General features: G+C 31.3%; 1 protein-coding gene across 3 annotated transcripts in view; it reads left to right on the top strand.

Moving 5' to 3' along the window:
* LOC106677180 (zinc finger protein 595) overlaps positions 1-15628 on the top strand; it is a 28314-nt gene extending 12686 nt beyond the window's left edge. For all 3 annotated transcript variants that reach the window (XM_014414929.3, XM_014414930.3, XM_014414931.3), the window contains 4 exons: positions 552-850; positions 4801-4922; positions 8768-8904; positions 11145-15628. In XM_014414929.3, the coding sequence (XP_014270415.1) occupies positions 552-850; positions 4801-4922; positions 8768-8904; positions 11145-13497 (2911 nt within the window). In that variant the 3' untranslated portion in view covers positions 13498-15628. The remainder of the gene's footprint in view (positions 1-551; positions 851-4800; positions 4923-8767; positions 8905-11144) is intronic.
* Positions 15629-21775: the final 6147 nt, after the last annotated feature.

The raw sequence follows: 21775 nt of genomic DNA, 5'->3' as shown, positions 1-21775 counted from the left end.
TAATATTTTTTCTGAAGTAAAAAATTTTTATTTTTATTACAAGCAAAGCGGTGTACATGTCACAAAAAGTTCTCAAAGGAATATACATTAAGAGTTTTATATGAAGTTATTGCATGTCGAAAATTTTTTAACATGTCAAATTTCAAATACTGGTCTGGTAGGAAACGTGGACCAACCTCACCAACCATGTCAATTCTTTCACGGATTCTATGGTAGTTACATCATTTCAAATCTTAAGCAGCAATATGCTTTCTATTTTTCTTCTTATTTCAATAGGTTCTCTTTTTTCTTTGTTCAGCAATCTTCTTTCATATCTTAACATGGTGATATTGACATCTTTAACTCATCAGATTAATTTTGTAATTTACTTGTAATATTTTCATCATCCTTTTTTCATTTCAAGTTCAGTAATTCATTGGAAAAATTATGAATATTACCATAATATTTATTGTATATTATTCAAGTATGTAAAAAATGTTAAAAATAATCTTTTCTGTCTTATTTGTATTTACTATCTTCATTCTAATTGTTTTCTTTTTATTATAAACTAGGTGTCATCAGTGGGTGTTGTATTGCCAACGTCTTAATATAGGGCCTGGTAAAAAGCGCCTTAGTTTAACATCAGAGTCAACTATCTGTAGTGACCATTTTAGACCTGATCAGTTTGTAAAAAATACCAATACTTTATTGAAACGAACTGCAGTACCTTGTGTTAAAGTTGGTTCTGGAGATCAATTGTCAAAGTTAGATATTCAATTCAAAGAGTTTGAAGGTCATGAGTCACCACAGAGCTTTGATAATGAAGATAATAAGCAGTTTTTTTATGAAGACACTGAAGACACAAAAAAAGGTATTCTATAATTTAAGATATTGGCCTTAATAGTTTAAATAATAATTTTGTTATTAAATGAATGTTGCATTTAATTTCCTGACTAAATCAGCAGAATTTTTAACCCGTCGAGGCCTTGTAAGTGTTATTACATGAAAGTATCTTTCTTTTGATCTTTTGGAAATAAAACAATGATGGAAGCAAATGACTTGTTCTGAAACAGTTAAAAGAGAGCTTTATGTATTAGTAGTCCAGTCTATAAGTTAAACATGGATGCACATAATTTACAGTGTAGATTATGTTTTAATATATCTTGAAGGCTTTATGAGTGATTTCTGACATTGTGCACAGAAAATATTTTGTCATGGGACCTGTCATCTTGAAAAAAACTGAAAATATTTGTTTTGTTTTTCTATTTTAGTATTTGGCCACACTCTGTCAAAATATACATCTGAAAAAAAAAATTGTTCTTTCAACTTAGTAAATAAACTAAGTTTGATACAGTTTGAGAACAAATTGAAATTTCTACTTTAAATAGTTTCAGGAATAGATCAAAATTTTACAAAACAGAAAATAAAATTTGGGGACCTACTCAAAATTATTCAAAGTAGAAAGTCAGTTTGGTCTCAAACTGTAGCAAATTTAATCCATTTTCAAAATGAAAACTACTTTTTTTTTGGCAGATAATTGGGAAAAAATTTACTAGCTAGAAATGCCACTTTATGAAACCAGTTTTACAGATTTTTCTGTGTAAGCTCAGTATATCAATGTACAATTGAATAGTTTTTATGAGGAGAAGATGGTTGGGGGTGCGGTCAAAATGAAACACAAATAAGTTGGTGTAACCTATTTAATTGTGCCAATGTTTCGGCTTGAGTTTCTAGCCTTATTCAGGGCTTAGAACAGAACAAGATAACAACCACAATAAGTATAGAAAATAAAAAATAAAATGTAAACAGAATGACATAAAATGAATAATTTTACAGAATAGAATTTTCCAATCATCTCCTACATCCTCATTTGGATACTTGTAATTTTTCTCCTCAATTTTTTTAAGAGATTTCTCTCACCCGTTCTTTTTTAAAATCTCATCACATCATTATCACTAGAGCAGACAAAGGCAACATGACTGTCATCATGGATCGTCCACAAGACTACAATGACAAAATGGCTTTACCTTAATCTGACCGATCTACATATGCACCCACTCCCTCACTACAAACCAAATTTAACCAACACCTCAGGGACATTTTACATTTCGAACAAATCAGCTACCCAACGTACAGAAATCTTATTTCCTATAATTCTGTTGCCCCACGGTTTTATGGACTTCCAAAAATTCATAAGCCAGATACCCCACTCTGTCCGATCAATCTCCCTCTGTTAAACTTTAGTCACAATAATTCATATGATATTCATAATTCCTTTCACCTCCGTGATTTTTTATTATCCTTCACTATTCCTGACCACTATATTCTTGTTTCTTTTGATGTAGAGAGTTTATTCACCAACATTCCAATAGACAAAGCACTTCTTATCGTCGAAGCCAATTGGACATCTATTGTACCCCACACTTCCCTTAACTGTTTCTCCTACCTTGAATCCCTTCAACTCTGTTGTAAATCTAGTTACCTTACCTTCCAGGGTCAGTTCTTTAACCAAATTTCAGGGCTGGGCATGGGAAATCCTCTAGCTTCCGATCTTTCCAACATTGTTCTAAATGATTTGCTCAATTCCGTTATCCCACTCTTTCCAGTTGACATTATTCTTACTAAAAAATATGTAGACGATCTCCTCCTTGTCTTAAATCCTGATAAAATCCCTGACATCTTAACCGCTTTTAATTCTTACCATCCACACCTTAATTTTACTGTAGAAATTGAAAATAATAGCTCCCTTCCGTTCCTGACCTCCTCATCATAAGAAACCCAGACAACACCATATCCACTGACTGGTACACCAAACCTATCTACTCAGGCAGACTTCTAAATTACCATTCCCAACATCCTTACCATCAAAGAATTAACATAGCCAAAAACCTTATTCACCATGGCCTTTCCCTTTTTGACTCCCATTTCCATGGAAAAAAACACACACCGCATCAAACAAATACTCTTAGCTAATAACTTCCCTCTCCATATCATTCTAAAACTTTTACACAACTACAAAAATCGTATCACCACCTAACTCTTCACAATCCCTTTCTACTCCCTTATACAGATCACTACCATACATTCCCTCTCTTTCTGACAACATTCAAAAACTCTTACATTCTACAATACCTAACCTTCGTATTGCCTTCAGACCTCACAACACACTATCTAATATTTACAGTAAACTAAAAGATCCTATCCCTCTTCTACACCGATCGCATATTGTATACCGCATCCCTTGCTCCACCCTTAATTGTAATTCTGCTTACATAGGCGAAACAAAAAAAAATCTCTTATAAGACCGTATCAAACAACACAAATATTCTGTTTCCTCACATAATCATTCTGCCTCTAAACTTTCGGAACATTCTCTTTCTTTTAATCATTCCTTCGATTTCGACAAAATGTTCATACTTACTAAAGTTCGTAACCATGACAAAAGCTCATTTCTGAAAGCCTCTATATCCAATTAGAACCTTCTTCCGTCAATTTAAAAACCGACAAGCACAACTTATCGTTAACATATTCACAAATAGTTAATTTATTAAAAAGGTAATTTTTATAATTTATTTTATTTTTATTTTTTTAATTTTATTTATTGTTTTATTCATTTTATTTTTCTGCCCACTTTGTAACGTATCATTTCACTTCTTAAACTTTTTCTTACACATTTGTCGTCCCCCCTCTTATATACGTTTCCTCCTTTTAACTGTTGTTAAATACCCATGACACTTTGTCATCTTCCGGTATTCGTTATCCTTGTACATATATATATATTTTTTTAACATCTTCCAAAAACCATTTGTCGCCACCCTCTCACACGCTTTCTTCCTCTAAATATTTTCTACTTTTTATTTTTTACCCTCTTGTAATGTTTCCTCTTAAAAAACACAGTTTTTAATATCAGCTAGGTATTAATGTTAAGTTCTTGTGATTATATTAGTGTGACTTCAGTGTCAAAGCTAAAAAAAAAAAAAGTCTCACAGAAAACAGCTATATGGCCGGTTGCAGAGTTTTTGATAATCAATTATGAAGGCTTGTAAATGCTACAAATTATTGCACAATAGTTTCCAACTTTTTTTGTTTCCTTTATCTTTATAAATGGCTGAGACATGGCTTTATAAAACCCCTCATCAACCAAAATAATAAAAAATGAACTTGTAGAACATTGTAAAATATAACTAAAATAATAAATTGGGGAAGAAATAAAGTAAACAATAATAGTTGACAGAATATGTAAAATTAAAATAGAAAAGAAAACAGATAAAACAAAACCATATTTCATCTCATAATGCATTGCGTGACTAACTTCCAATAATATAAATAAATAAGAATCAAACACAGGTGAACTAAACATAAGTAACAAAAATAAATAATTATTGTTTATATATATATTTACAAGTCTGAAAGAAAATCAAAAACATCAAGAAAAATAATAATAATAAAAAATAAATAGATCCTCTAACAATTCATAAATCTTAAGATGTGTTCTAATAGCAATAAAAGGAAATAAATAAATGATTGTATGAGCATACATAGATATCTACAAATTCTATATAGATAGATATTGGAAACATCTAATAATATTTGTTACATTGCATTAAGAGATGTTAATTAATAGTGCTTTAAGATTATAAAGTATATATTATTGAATTAGGTATACAGTCTGAAGAGTGATGACCAGTCAGTGTGGAACTTAATATCCTTTTATCTTTATCATGTATTCTTTCTTTGAATACTTATTACTATAACATTTTCAGAATATTATTTTTTTGTTGCTCCTTAATATTAACCTTAGAAATTTTACATATGTTTTAGGAATAAATCTTCGTCTATGTCGCTTGTGTGCAACATCCAGTGACGAGTTCTTTTTTATATTTGATGAAATCGGAAGGGAACTGAAAATCGCTGAAAAAATAAACCTATGCTTGCCTATTGAAGTAAGTTTTAAATTAGTGTTCATATGTTTAATAAATTATGATATTTTTAATGAATAAAAATAAACTTTTTATAATTTTTTAAAAACTAACTAATCCCCACAATAATTGTAATTACTTCAGCTAATAGGGTAACATCATCAATTTTAGAAGTACTGTTTTAACTAATTTCCTAATAAAATATTTTATTTTTATTATATTTTGGAAATTGATTTGGTTCTAGATGAGTAGATCTGAGAATCATAGTTGCAGTCAGAGATTTGCTTATTGTAATCCATATTGGATTTATATTAATTATACTTGATCTTTATTTATATTACTTTTTAGGCTAAATTCAATTTATAAAAATTATTGATATTTTGTCAAAATATATTTTCCTATATTACAACTCTAGATATGAAGGAAGGCTTTGGGAATCAACTGCTTAAGGGGATTTGCATAGGAATGGTTTGAATTGGGGGGATCTTAATTACATATTCTTCTTAGACTGTAGTGCCCAGATAGTCATGAGGAGAACCAAGTCCAATAAGAATTAGCTTAGAGAAGCAGCAAGCTGGTACCAGGTTCCTAGTCCGATAGTCCATGCAAAAAAAAATCAACATTATCTGATGAAAACTTTTATAGCACTTTTTTGTATCTTTATTGCTGCATTGCCAATAAAGAAATGAGAGTCTGCCAGTTAGATCATGCTACTTGCAAAAATATCGGCTGTTTCAAAACGTTAAAAAAAAAAAAAAATTAGTTTCTCATTTAGAGCTCCACATCTTTAAAACTACCTACACCATAAAAAAAAACAACAACCTAATAGAACATTATTTAAAGAAGAGTAAATTTGCTAAAATATAAGCCCTAAAAGAGCTATTTATATTTAATAGTTTTTTTGCATGGAGTCTCGGTCTATTTCTTAATTTAATTTTTCTTTAACAATATGAAACAGCCACCATTTTTGCAGGTAGCATGTTCTGACTGGCAGACTCTCATTTCTTTATTGGCAAGGCACTTGAAAGGAGAACTATCTAAGTTTTCATCAGATAATGTTGATTTTTTTTTTTTTTTTGTGCGAATTCTGAGACTATGAGTGAACCAGAAAAGAGATGGCTCTTGGAAGAAAGGTTTTCTTAAAAATGAAAACCTTGGTATATGTAATAGCCTGCACATTGTAGGTCACTAGGGCTCTAGACATTCAGGTCTAAGTGGAACTGAGCAAGACACCTCCTACATAATAAGTAGGAGGAAAAAGAAAAAAAGTGTAATGTCCCTGAGGTCAATTGCCCTAGCAGTACAGCTGGACAATGAATTACTCATTGGCATCCAAAAGAAGGTGGCCACTGTATTTCTAGAGACTACTCTAGGGCTATGATGAGAGTGATGTGTGATGTGTACTTACATCATTTGTGTACAAATAACGTGAGGAGATGCAGCTTGGAACCTCAGGGTTAAAATGAACTGACTTTGTTCATGTCCGATCACCATGTCCCTTAAGGGGAAAGTCACAATAGTGAGCTGTAGGGAAATGAACATTCCATCACGAGAAGAGGAAGGTAACAATGGGTTAAGGAGGAAAGTGAGAATTTACTTACACTGGAATCCTGAATGAAGGTGGAGAACCAGTTAGTTAACATATTTCTTAAGTTTTTAGTGAGACTGGTTCAAATCTGGCCTGGAGATAGGTTGACTTTTATTTCGCAGTGACTCCATGGAATGAAGACTTGACTTTACCCCTCCTCTGATTATAATAGGTTAGTTACCTGTAAATAGGACAGGCAAATACTTCTAGTGAGGAATGAAAAAGACCCTCAAAGAAACTATTATAAGGACATGTTAAGTTTGTCTGTGCATGAAATATGATATAAACCTTCGACAAGGAAGATAAGAGGAGACACCCGCAGGGGTTGCACCTAAATATTGACATGTCCATGCAGAGAGGAGTTGAGTGGGTCACCATAATCAACCTCTTGAATCAAAATAGTTATTGTATATCAGATACTTAAAAGATCTTTAGAGGCAGTCTTGAAGGCCATATAAACATGGGGTTTTTCTACAGGGTGCCTGACAGAATCTCATTCGATAGGGGGAAGGGAATATGATAATGCCACCATTAGAGAGGAAACAAAAAGGCTATTATAACATGGCACCTCAACACCCCAGGTCACATAAAGAACAGAAGAAATATCAAAGAATTACACAATACACTGAGTGATCATTTATCAGTGAAAGGGGTCAGAAGCTGACATAACTAAGAGGAAAGAGGTAGCAGCACACAATTATTTGGTCACGGTACTCTAACTTGTAGAAATGTTGATTGGATTGTGTGGATGGATACAGGATTGGAGAAGTATGACAACTAATGAGAAAATGGTTGAAGAAATAATCAGTAATAGGGAAAGTATGGTAGAGAGTTAGAGGAAAATAGAGCATGAGAAACGAAAAATAGAAGAGAGGGAAAATTTAAAAGTAAAAAATCGGATGGTAGAGATAAAAATATTGACAACTGTATTCCAGAGAATGGGGTCTAACAGAGAGATGAGTCGATGTGGTATGAGAGCCCATTCAGGATGATTGTTATCAGAGAGCATTAAAGAGTCATAAAAGAGATAACTGGTTGAAATATTGAACAGTTGAAACTCTCTGTGATTGACCCTGAAAAACTACTGTGAAGTTGAGTACTCTTGTCTCTGTATACCAAGAATTTTTTTCGTAAATGAAAATTTTTATCGTGTTTGTTGGAGCTTAGAGTGAGAAGTGCAGAAAACAAGATACATAAAGTGAAAGTAGTAATAAGGAGAATTCTTCTTTTGCTTCTAGCATAAATGAAGATATAAGAACCCTTTTTGTTTATTAAGTTCAAATGTAAGTTAGTGTGTAATTAGGAGAAATTTTTCATTTCTTATATTAATTATTTTGTTTTGTGATAATAGGGTAATTGGAAGAATTGTGAGTTTCTTTTTAGGTATAAGCTAATTACTAGCTTATACCTAAAAGGAAACTTACAATTCTTGATGTGGAAAATCATAATGATTTTTTTTCTTGTATTTATGTATTTTATAGTGGAAGAATAGAAGGACTTTTGAGTTCCTCTTTTCTTAGAATGTAAGATCATGTGTAAGATTGAAAGGTCAGAAAAACTGTCTGCTATCCTCTGTGCTCCCTGAGGAGGTTAGTGGATTAATTATTAATATAAAATTTAAGAATAGTAGCTGTAAACAGACTGAAGGGCGGAGTTTATATGTAATGAGGATTATTTCCATGATTGAACTGTCTTGTTTCAGATGCTATTTGAGTTATTTCTCAAGCCCTTTTCTTTTTTTTTTTACTTGAGTTAGTTTGCTGTTGCATTATAAATATGTATTTTTTTTTTTAGCGAGAAGTTATTATTGGAAATATGGTGAAATAAAGCAACTTTTATCTGATTGCATAGATCATACTTCAAAAATTAATTGCATGTGATTTTATTGGGTATTTCTGAAAATTATTAATATTCATTTGGTCACTTTGATTTGGTGTTATGATAGGAAATAATATTTCCTCACACATTGGTTGTGATCTTATATGAAATTCGCCGTAGATTCCGAATATGGTGAAAACAGTTGGAAAATGTTCAATTACATTAGGAAAAAAATCTATTTTTGTGGGAAAAAAAGTGGTATTCTCGGTTAGCCCTTTGACAAATCATATTTTGACAACTGATTTGAGTTAGGGAGGTGAGGTTGATGGTGGCTCTAAACTCCAATTTTGGCAAACTATTCTTCCCTCGATTATCGACATTTCCATCTGGAACATCCTGCATAGATTATTTTACTGAGTATATTACATATTAATGTATTAATTTTCTTCTTTCTTTTTTTCAGGTACAGATGACAGATGCTTTTCCTAAGCAGATATGCAAACCGTGTTTTAATCAGTTAAATGACATTTTTGAAATGGCTGATATGTGTAGTATCTCACAGCAGAAAATGATAGCCCTTACCGATAATGAAATATTTAAGTATGAAGTTTTTAATAGTCATCTAATTATTAGAGTAGAACATTTATATATTTTTTTAAATGATAATCCTTTTCTAAATAAAATATTTTTTTTCTTCTTCTGTCATACTTTGGTATAACTTGCAGTGCTCATCAGCTGTTAGAACTCCGGATTTTGTATTTAATTGCACTAATCTGCATCTAGTTTTTAATGATTTACTTCAATCTCTTAGAGTAATGGAATAAGCATTAGTAAGATCTATCTCCACTCCGTTGCTGACCTTAAAGTTATGATCAGTAGGCCAGTTAATCGGTGCAAATGAAATTGTGTTACATTTTCATTTTACAACAATGTTTTAGTTTTGGTGAACCCATATTTTTTATGACCCTGTAACATTTTTAATACAACTAAAGCATTTTAACCTGACCTAATTGCTAAATAAAGATATGTGTTTCCTAACAGACTTGTGGTCTGATTACTATACAGGGTGTTTCATGAATGGTGTCTGAAACTTTTAGAAGACTACAAATGAACCTGAAAACTTTAAGGTAGGCTTATGGTCCAATTCTAAACAGGGAAGGAAAAAGCTATGTTTTTCAAAGGTTATTATGTTTTTTGTTGAATATTAAGCTCTAACTAAAAAATATATGTAAGTTAAGTAATTCCCAATTTAGCATTGTAAACTTGACAGACTTTTTTAAAACCATTTAAAGGGGGCTAAATTACTTAGTTTTGTGTTTTTGTAAAATCGTAGATTTTACTAAAAAATACTGATTTATTTTATCATCCTCTTACTGGATTGCAGAATACCCACTTTTAGTCTAACTTCCTTTTTTAAGGAATTTTTCAAATTTTAAGTCTTTGTTAATTAAGTTCTGGTACAGAATAAGCTGAAATAAGCTAAAATCTGGTGTGGTATGCACATCTCACAATTCACCACCCTGGAAGGCAGAAATTTCAAACAATAAAGTTTTATTTTCCTAATTTATATTTTAGGATTTCTCAAAGTGCGAATAATACAATTCCATGATTCTTGCCAATAATACAACAGTTAACCAAAATATAACAAATTCATGTACATTATGATTGTGATCAGGAGAGATCGGACATGCTTAGCTGTTTCCAATTTTCCAGTCTAAATTGCCGTCTATTTCTCCATTTTTCTCCTTTATTTAACTATTAAATTCCTTCATAGTTCATATTTATGGATTGTTTATAGCTCTCAAGAATGTAAAATGGTAAATTATTTCAAAAAACAAGATTAAAGTAGTTTAGAGGAAGATTTTTTTTTAATTCAGCATTCAAGCCCGTTAAGCTATTTAAAGAAGGATAAGACCTAGCTGATATTAAATATCACTTGATTGTACATTGATATACTAAGTTAATCAAAATCATTAGAGCTGTTATAAAAAAATGTGAAAAATCAATTTTATGAAGGGTGCTCTGGCCAGACGATTTGATTGCATGACAAGTTGCTGTAACATCCCAGGCATTTATACCTTAAATATGTAATTTCAGTTTCATACGACGTTTTTGAGTTAGGTTGTTCACACCCATACCATTTTGCGAGTCATGGTTATTTGGTGTCAGGGGACATCAAAACGTGCATTTCATCAAAAACTCAAATTTGAAATTCTGCTTGATCATGATACTTCCCCTTACTATATATTGCATATGTAGGTAAGTGAAAGTAAAAAAAAAAGAACAAAAAAGGTTTTTAATTATTTATTGTAATTGTGCTGCACTTGGGAATTATCCACCTTGAATAGATTTTAGCTGTAGCTTCTTATTCAATAAAACAAGTTACAACCATATTTATTTCGCAGCAGACCCGATTAACGATGATGATGATGAGTCAGTCTCGAGAAATAAAATTTTTACAAAAAAGAAATTTTAAGTTTAGCCTGGAATGTCATACTGTCTAGATTTATAAAGTTGCTATCAAAGATTATTCTTCTTTTTCATCTTGTAATCACAGCTTCAGATGAAATTCATTTCTATTATAATATAGAAATTGATACACATAGAAGTATTATGGGGAATCATGCCAAAAATATATCTAATTTCTACTGCATTGTTTAAAAGAATATTTTGAGGAAGTCCATTTTACTTTGACCTAATCACTTTTGTCTCCTCCCTCTTTTAAAGTTTTGGTGGTGATTTTCCTTTTAGAATTTATCTATGTTTATGATTTTATTTTAAAGACTGATTCCACAATATTATTATCATCATTAATTATTTTATTTGTGTCTGTGTTTTAGTGATGAAGAATTAATGACTGTTGTGGATGAAAATGGTGAAGAAGTTGTTTTAGGATCTTCGGCTAAGAATATTTTGAAGGGGTGTTGTCCCTTATGTAATGAAGGAAATTTGAAAAGTGGAGAACATATTGCTGAAGATAGGGATTTACTACCTATGCAAGGAATAGATTCAATAATACTAGATGGTCAAATTAATAGAAATAATTCCATTGATAAAGTAAGTGATGTCTTTTCAGAAAGTGAATTTACTTCAGAAAATGATACCGTTAAAAGAATGATTGGAATTAGGAATGATAAAAAAATGAGTGATATTGCTTTTCCAAAAGTTAATTGTGATACTTCAGATTTAGATTCATTAGCTGAATCCTCACCATCTCAGGTTTTTAATAAAGAAGTAGATCCTCTTAAAATTGATGATAATTCGTCTAAAAGTGAAAGTGATCAGATTATTGAATGTTATTCATCATTATCTTCTCCTTTAAATATATTGAGTACTGATGATTCTAATAGCAAGAACATAAATGAAGACCCCTTGTCAGTATGTAATGAAGAATTGCAGATTGAACCAGACCTTTACTATATGGACACTGAGTCTGAATCTGCAAATATTACTAATCAAGAGAGTAGTGAAAAAATAAATTGTAGCTCCAAGCATTCTTTTGTTTGTCGTCTCTGTGCCTCTGAGTTTGAAGAAAATATTGATCTCTTGCGACATGCTTTTGTTCATTCTTGTCATGGTTTTTATCAGTGCTCTAGTTGTGTTACATTCTTTACTACGAAAGATGAATTGGAAAATCATTTTAAATATCATGAATCAAAAGATAATACCATTTATTGTGATGTTTGTAATTTAGGTTTTAAATCAGCTTTAGACTTAGGGACGCATACCTGCAAACAAGACAGTTTCCCTCCTAATAAATGTCCTGTGTGTTATAAATATTTTCGATCTGTATTAAAACTCAAACAACATATGAAATTTCATGAAGCAGCTCGACCTTCTTATTGTAATATTTGTGATAAATTTTTTTCTGATGATATCAAACTTCAAAAACATTCCCTTTATGTTCATAGTTCTAGAAAAGCTCACTGTTGTGAAGAATGTGGTAAAGTTTTCAAATCTGAAGCTTCCATGAAATATCACCAAAGAGCTCATCAAACTGAAGAAAGGATTAAACCTTATACTTGTGAACGTTGTGGTAAATCATTTATGAGGAAAAGTATGTTAATCAATCATATGACTTCTTCACATAATCACACAAACTTTGAAACACCTTGCTTTACTTGTAAACTTTGCAATGAAGCATTCCCAAGCACAGTAGCTGCTGTTGCCCATATGGATAATCATCATAAATTAGAATGCATGGACGAAGCTACATATAGCTTTGAAATGCATACTATTAACCGTTTATTTGTTTGTGAGTTTTGTGAGCGTTGTTATGCTGAAGGGTCTGTTTTAAACTCACATCGTGAAATGCATCCATCTGATTCACCTTATGAATGTAAGCTTTGCGATGCAGTTTTTCCCTCTATTGAGGAAGTAAAAATTCATAGAAAAAATTATGCAAATGAAAAAATTCCTGCTGAATATATTGCTGATTTTACTATACCTAAAACGTATCTGTGTGAATTTTGTGAAAGATATTTCTTAAATTATGTCAAATATACTGAACATTTAACTGTTCACTATGGCCCAGAACCTTATCAGTGCCGTTCATGTCCTTTGAAATTTAGCACTTTGGTTGATGCTATGGAGCATAGATCAATACATGGTGAATCACAGTTACAGGTAGATGAGTACAATTTTTATCGCCCATATGAATGCCACTATTGTAGCAAAACATTTGCTATTGAAGATGCATTAATAAAACATATTAGAATGCACACAGGTGAAAAACCCTTCATTTGTGATCAGTGTGGTAAAGGATTTTCACAAAGTTCTGGTCTTTATACTCACCAAAAGGTACATTCTTCTGAACGACCTTATTCTTGTACAGTTTGTCCTAGAAAATTTAAGATTAAAGGTGACCGTGATGTTCATGTTAGGAAACATTCTGGAGATCGTCCTTATAAATGTGAATTTTGTGGTAAAGCTTTTATGACCCAACATGTTTACAGTCAACACAGAAAAATTCACACTGGAGAAAGACCATATAAGTGTGATGTTTGTGGAATAGCATTTCGAAGGTCTCATGTGCTTACAGTTCACAAAAGAATTCATACTGGTGAAAAACCTAATATTTGTGACATTTGTGGAAAAAGGTACCGTCAGAAAGGTGATATGTTAAAGCATCGAAGAGTTCAACATGGTATATTGAGCACCAAACAAAATATTAATTCAATTGTCGACAGTTGATTCTCATTTTAGCTAATTCATAAAATTATTCATCATTTATTTTCCATTAAATTAATAGAAAATCTATATTAAATTAGAGAAACCTCCCTCCCCTCTCATGAGTCATCATATATAAAACTATTAAATGTAGAAGTAGCTGTTACTCACTAATTTCCAAAAATTATTAGATTTTAGCTTTAGTTAGTCTTAGTGTCTTTTATATGTATAAATTTTCCTGTCAAATATATCAAGTAATTAGAGGATCATTTTTTGTAGGTATATTGATTTCTCTTCCAAATGTGCCAGGAGTCCCAGTTTTATATTTATGTTTTTTTATCTGTAATTTACCCATAGTAGTAAAATTCCATCCTTATACTGTAATTATAGTTTCGGTATGGAAAAGTATTCTTCTAATTTTGACCTAATGATTTCTGGCTTTGAAATGGATAATTGTATTTTTTTTTTTTTTTTTTTCATGGATCTACAGAGATATTTAAAACTAATTTCATTTGATTTATTTTATTTTGTAGTTCATGTTATTTTAAACATCAGCTATTTTATATTTTATATAATTTTTAAAGTATTTTTAGGGGAAAGTGTAAATATGTATTTTGCATTAAAAATAGTATTGTATACAATAAATATTTTTGGAAATTAAGCGATAATGTTATATCTCTCTATGTCTCTGTTTTTAGGTTTCATGTTTTCACATTGAGTCTTTGTTGAATTGAAATTCAGAGTACCACTGTAATAAACTTATTAAATTTATTTAAGATTATGTATCTAACTATATAAATATAAAATATTTTAACAAAGATGAAATGAAATGAGTTTCAATATTTTTAGTCAAACAGTTAATGCTTATATAAATTGCTGAATTCAAACTTATTTTTAACAAATCATTACTTTCCATCAATATTAAAAAATGTTTTTGAGAGAACATTTTGAATTACTCAATTATAGATTCCTTTTACTTGACTTTTATCAAAACTATATTAAAATATTTGTGTTAATTTTACACATAACTGTATGTTTAGGTATTAGCAAATTACAAGTAAACCATTTATAAAATATAATATTTTAATTTTATTATTCTATCTTCAGTTGTTGAATTCCTAATATATATATTAACTATATTTTACTCCTCATTTTTTTTTATCAAGCTACATATTGCCAGTTGAGAATCATAATGATGTAAATCCAAAATTCGCCAAAGGGGGTAAACAGATTTTCAAACTTTTATAGTAATATAAACTGAATCAAATTACAAATTCCCTTTAATTTTTAGCCCATTTAATAGATGTTCGACCAAACATGACATGCACTGTTCTCACACTTAAAATAAAGTTTATTTTGTTCTGTCTGTCTCATGGTGTATATCACTCCCTATAGGGGAGATGTTGAGATATACTTCACCCCATATATTCATAAAAGAAAGAGGAGTCATTCTATTGTTGTTTGGTTGTCTTAATTCAAAAATAAAATTTTTCATTGTTTCATCACTATGATTCTCAACAGGTTATGTGCATTAATGTTGTTCAAATCAGAAATAGGTATTTTCTAACAGAAGTATGGCTATTATTGCTCTCCATGAAATTTTGCCAGTGAGTGATATTATAATTTTTATTTCTTAACTGTTTTTTGCTTTCTTCTCTATTACTTAATACTCTTTTAAACAAAATGTAACATTTTTCTTTGATTCATAATGGTTGATAAATATGTGTACTTGTAGTTTTTCTAATGTAGCTACTTAATTATGATTTTAGATATCTGTGATATAACAAAATGAAGAAAGAAATAAAACTTAAAAAAACAAATATATAACTTTAATTATAAAGTGGAGACAAACATAACATTGTATGTTTTCATTTAAATTGAAGGTTCATGGTATTTACTTAATATTTATCTTGAAATTGAAAGTATGTAAATAAATATTTCTTAAAATAAAGTGGAATATTTAGTAAAAACATTATATTTTCAAAATTTTTATTATAAAGAGAAGTACCATACTGCTCAAATTTTAAACAAAAAATCAGTTAGTTAAACTATTTAATTCTTTTCATGTTAGTTTCATAATCAATTCCATTTTAATAATAGACTGTGTTTTGATAGAGTTGTTTAAATATCATTAGTTTAATATGAAAATACTTAATTCTTTTTTTTTTTTTTATAGTTACAGTATCCCTTTTTTTTTTCACACACTTTCAATTATGCTGTAATGTAGCATTTCATCCAGTATTCAAAATGTTGATGTGGTACATACGTTTCAAATAAAACTATAAAAAAAGAAGAATGTTAATTTCATATCCAGTTGTTGATAGTTAAGTAAGTCTAACACTATCTTATAATGTATTATTTATTAAAACAGAACTAAATATGGAACTAACAAGAGGTGAAGAGGATCACCCATTTTAACAATATATTTTATTATTTTTTTGTGATTAAAAATTCAAAAATATTGGAACGTCCCAGTGTTCTTTCCAATGGTCCATAGTAGCTGAGAAGTAAAATATATGCAATTTCTGTTTTTTACCTTCGCTTTGAATGGATTTCAAGGGGATTATATTCCAACAGATTTGTTTCTTTGTTTAGAATGAGAGAAAATGATTTAAAATAAAAAAAAAAGGAAGGTGAAAAACTTAATCAATACACAGTTTTTCCTTAAAAAATATTTTGCATCCATCAAAATTGTACTCATATTAGAGCACAGTGGTGTAATTATTTACCAATCGATTTATTTTCTTGTTTCAAAATAAGAAAAAACAATTTTTTGATTGTATTAAATTTAAACAGTAAAGGGGTAAAAGTAAGGTAGGTAAATTTTTTTTTTAAATAAAAGCTAGTCAGATTTGTTTTTAGTGTTCTTTAAAACACTTAAATACTTATATGACACATAATGGCTACCTGCGGTTAACAGAAACTTTTCTAAAATTGCTATTCTAGATCTCCAAAAAGTATTTATTTGGGTAGAACTACTCCTGCAACTCTTCTTACATTGTAGAAACTAAAAACCTACTCAAAGACCGTATAATCCAAAACAAATATTTCATCTATTTCCATTACTTTACTCCTTCCAAATTATCCAAACATTCCTTATATTTAAGCAACTCTTTTGAATACTTTCATTCTTGTCACTTTCCCTAACCATAGCGAATGACTTCTTTCTGAAAGTATTTACATACAATTAGAATCTTCTCCTCTTTACCACAAAACTGATAAATGCAGCCTTTCCATAGCCTATTCCCACATTGTTAATTTATAACCACCCAGGTTTTTCCCGACTACCTATTATATTAATTTACTGATCAGCCTCTTCTACGTTTACTTAGCCTTCAGCTCATTTCACCATTAGTCAACTATAGTTTCTACAATTTTCATACCTTTCATTCTCATAGTTATTTATTTCACACTAGTTATTTTCTAATTTTACTCTTTTTTTACTCATTTTACTCTAATTTTAAAGTTTGTAAAACCTTTTATTACATTTAAATGGTCTTTCATAATCATAATCATTTTATCCCCTTTACCGCTTGTGCAGTGTGGGGTTACAATTTGCAGAGTCTGGACCAGACATCTCACTCTTGGACCATCTCCCTTCTCCTACTCCAGTCCATATCCCGCCTCCTTAACACTCTCCTCCCAGGAAATGTGTCATCTTCCTCTTGACCTTCCCTCCACATGAGTGTCTAATGTCTTTCTGGCGGTTCTTTTCTGGTCTATCTGAAGGAGGTGTCCGAACCATCTTGGCTTGTGCCCCTCTAGGATGCTCAGCTTGTTTGACTCCGAAGTTAGTCCAAATGGTACTGTTTCGTACTCTATCTCGTCGTGTCCTTCCTTCCACCTTATGAAGACAGCATCTCCATGGATTGGATCCGCCTCTCGTGTTTCGAGGTGAGGGTCCACGATTCGGAAGAGTAGGAAAGAATAGGGAGGAATGTAGATTTTTAGATTATTATCTTAGCCGTTTTCATTGAAATGAGCACCTAAATATTTGAAATTCTGAACCTGCTCCAGTCTTTTTCTGTTCACCCTCATTATTCTCGGGGTTTCTTTCCTATCCTCATATATTTGGTTTTTTCCGGGTTAATTTTCATGTTTATTGAGGCCATTTCCTCTAGCAGAACATTTATGTTGTATTGGAGTTCTCTGTTGTTTGAAGCCAGCAAGACCAGGTCATCCACAAAAGCCAACATAGAAAATTTTATGGGTTCTAAGTTCCTGTGTCCTAACTGAAACTGTCTCATTCTAAGTTTAGCTTTCTTCATTGCTTTATCGAGGACTACTATGAAGAGTAGCAGGCTCAGGTAACAACCTGGACGAATACCTGATTTTGTCTCGAATTCCAGTGACATGTGATTCCTTGTTCTAACCACATTCCTAGTTTTATTATAAAGACTTATCACTGCCCCAAGGTTGTCTCTCGATCAATGCCTCTATCTGACAGTGCCTGCTTTATGTCTTCCTTTCTCACCCTGTCGAAAGCCTTTTGAAGGTCCACAAAGCAAATCGAAAGTTCTTTATTTTTTTTCCACAGTCTTCTTTGTTATTTGCCACATTGCGAAGATGAGATCCTGCATGCTTCTTTGTGCTCTGAAACCGTATTGTTCCTTTCCGTGCTGGCTATCGACCAATATTCTTATTCTTGTCTCCAATACTCTAGAGTACACTTTGCTGAGTATACTGAGAAGTGAAATTCCTAGGTGGTTACCACACTCTCGATTTTCCCCTTTCTTATAAATAGGAACAATCACTGCAACTTCCCAATCCTTAGGATTTTTTTTTTCCTTTCCAAATGAGATTCAGAAGACGGAGGAACATCTCTTGAACACCAATGTGTTTGATCATTTCGGGAGTAATTTCGTCAATACCTGCTGCTTCGCCCAGTTTGACTTTGTTGATGGCCGAATCTTGAAGTTCTTCTTCACTGATGTAGTCGTCTTCAACCCAAACCTCCTCTGCATCCTTCTGGATCTCACCGAGCTCTACATCTCTTCCCTCCAACAGATCTTGGAAATACTCTCTCCACCTTTCCATGATGAGTTCATCATGCCAGATAATATCTCCATTTCTATCCTTAATTTCCTTCAGAGAAGTCGGTCATTACTTTGAGAACCCTACAGAACTTCTGTTTTTTTTTAGAATTTTCCTCGAGCTTCTGGCCAAAATCTTCCCATGATTTCTTTTTTGCTTTCAACACTTTGGAACTTTCCAACTTTGTTTCTTTTTTCCGATACTTGTACAAATGATGAGCAGCTGGTGTTTTCAGGCTCAAATGATTCTTCCAAGCTTCCTTCTTTTCTTGGATCGCTTTTTTAACATCTTCTGCTCACCAGGCAGTTCTTCTGGGGCTAGACCTTACGCTCTTCTCGCCACAGACGAATTTTGAGGCATCAATGAGTATTCTCTTAACTATCCCAAGGTCTTCTTTGGTCTGAAGCCATTCATTCTACCTCTTCCTGAAAATAGGTCACTATTTCCTCCTGCTTTAAGCAGTACGATTTGATTACCCTTTTATTGAGGCTATCTTTCCATATTATATTTACTGATAGATAATGATCACTTCCAATCTCTAATCCTCTTTTGATTCTGGTATCCTGTATTTCTCGCATTTCCTCTCTTTTAACCAGAATATAATCTATAATAAATTTTTCGTTGTTTCCTTGCTTCTCTCTGGTACATTTATGACATTCTTTATGCGGAAAGAGTGTATTCGTTATAACCAAGGCGTTTGACACGCAAAAGTTTAAGATGGTCTTTCATAATGACAATTCAATTATCTAATATAACAAATCAATTATCCAACTATAGTAACAATTAAGTTATCTTAACAGTCTTTTATAGTCATGCTTTCCGCTTAGTTCAACGTAGTTCTTGTACTCGCAGACCATCTGGCAGATGAATTTGTCCCGTCCCACTTTTAATGGAATCTTCGTCGAGACATAAGTTCTCTCAGTCATTTTTCAATATTTCCTTTTTCCCCCCCCCCACTCTCACATATTTTCTCTTGTTCCTTATTCACTTTTCTGGGCACTGTATATTTATTTAACTTGTTAATTTCTACCCATCTATATTACTGTGTAGCTTTTATCTAGCTCACATATATCCTGTTTTCTTTCTTGCCCATTATATCATATATTTCATTTCCTTTCATTTCATTAGTTTTAGACATTAATTACTTTTTTTATTATATTTATTCTATTATTCATAATTTAAATTTTCTGGCGCACCTTTCATTATGTTTATTTCTATATTTACTTTGGCTTTTTGATTTTTTTTTTTTATCATTTAGTTTGTGTTATTCTTACCTCTACCATACTATATTTTATCTTCTATTAGTATCAATTTATTACTCTTTATCTAATTTATTGTTATGCATATTTTCATGTTTGTTTCTTATATTTTGCTATTTCTGAATTAAGGTTATCTTGTTTTGTTTTTTCAGCCCTAATGAAGGCCTGTAATTCAGGTAGAATCATGGGTAAAAATAAATAAGTTTTGTTTATTTTTGTATTTTATGCATGCTCCTCCACCCCTGACCATCTTCTCCTCACAAAAATTATATTAATGCAACTTTAATACTGTCACACTTGAGAGCTTTATAAAAATCATATTGCCTTCATTGCCCTGTAGCTGTGATTTGATGTGTCTTGGACCTATCAACATGAATGACCCTAGTGTTGATCTTTCGTGGTCCTTGATAGATTGAGACATATGATCGTCAAAAATTAAATAAATTCTCCAGACATTTAAACGTTTCATTTTTTAAATAACGCTTTAGCCAAACTCCCAAATGTTGTTGGAATAATTTTAAAGTTATATAAATAACATAAACCATAAATAAATATTTCATCGATTTGGTTAGAAAAAAGTAGATGTCTCCCCATTTTGTAGATGCTTCTTATAAAATCGTGATTAAGATCTATTAAATCCAAATATTTCAGTCAAAACTTTGGTGTCAACCTGTGAGAATCATTTAAAAATCTTGATTTTGATTTAGGTGATTTTTTAAAATTTGATTAAAGATATTGTTGAAATGCCCTTTTGTTTTTTAATCTGATAGAAGAGTGAGCATTACTTCGATGTTCATATGCATGTGTGCCTCTATCTGTTATGACATCCTCCAACGAAATTTGACACTGATCCAGATACTTGAGTATTTACTCCTACTAAAATCTCTGTTATTCCAGACCTGACGATATAGTTGCCAAGAACCTTAAAAAACGCAAGTTCACATTGATATTGTTTTTTTAAACATAAATTAAAACTGGCTGGTACCAGTACCAAGAGTGGAACTAAAATTCTATCCTGAAATAAATTGAAGTAATGAAAAACAGACAATACATTTCTCAAACATTTGAGATTACTTAATAATTAAACAAAATCATTCAATAATCCAATCACAATAAGAATATTGTGAAAATAAAAAATGTTCCATAAGTTAAATATCCTTTTACAGAACTTGTTTGTGAAAAATTCGAATTCTAAGATTATTTTTTAAAAAAATTAAATTAAATCATGCATTGGATTAAATTAAATAGACTATACCTTATAATAATAATAATAATAATGAAGACCTAACAAACCTCAAGGTTCGATGCTGATACCTCTAAAAATCCTTCCAGTGATGCCCCTCCAAACTCAATTCTACTAAATCAGTTTTAATACAATCCTCCCATCTACGTTTTGGTTTACCCATCAGTTTAGTATTTATTAACATTTTAGGGATCCGCTTGCTACTAAACCCTTGCTACTAAAAACCTAAACTTATATGCCCATTTTAAATGCCGCAATGCTATAACTTGAATGATATTTACCGGGTGTAGGTCCCTTAATTCAGCGTTATGTAATCTTCTTAATTCTCCTGTTAATTCAATCTTTTTCAGTCCGAATATTTTACATAATACTTTATTTTGAAAACCTTAAGGCGCTGTTCATTCCTTAGTGTAAGAGGTCATGTCTCACATCCATAAAGAACAGTGGGAAGGATAATAGTTTTGTAATTTATAATTTTTAAGTTTTTCGATAGAAGGCACGAGCTATTCAGTTTCAAAATTGTAAAATAACAAGCATTTCCCGCCTTCAACCTAGCTTTTATTTCCTCATCAATTTCGTTTTTTAATTATGAGAGATAGTTGACTGTGGATTATAAATGAGGAGAAGATGGTTGGGGGTGCGGTCAATGAAAAACACAAATAAGTATGATTAACTTATTTTAATGTGCCAACGTTTCGGCTAGAGTTTCTAGCCTTCTTCAGGGCTAAAAACAAAACAAGATAACAACCACAGTAAGTATAGAAAA

Source organism: Halyomorpha halys, unplaced genomic scaffold (genome assembly GCF_000696795.3).
Source record: "Halyomorpha halys isolate HHAL.00 unplaced genomic scaffold, Hhal_1.1 Scaffold90.1, whole genome shotgun sequence".
NCBI lineage: Eukaryota > Metazoa > Arthropoda > Insecta > Hemiptera > Pentatomidae > Halyomorpha > Halyomorpha halys.
This window is presented reverse-complemented; position numbering and strand designations above follow the sequence as displayed.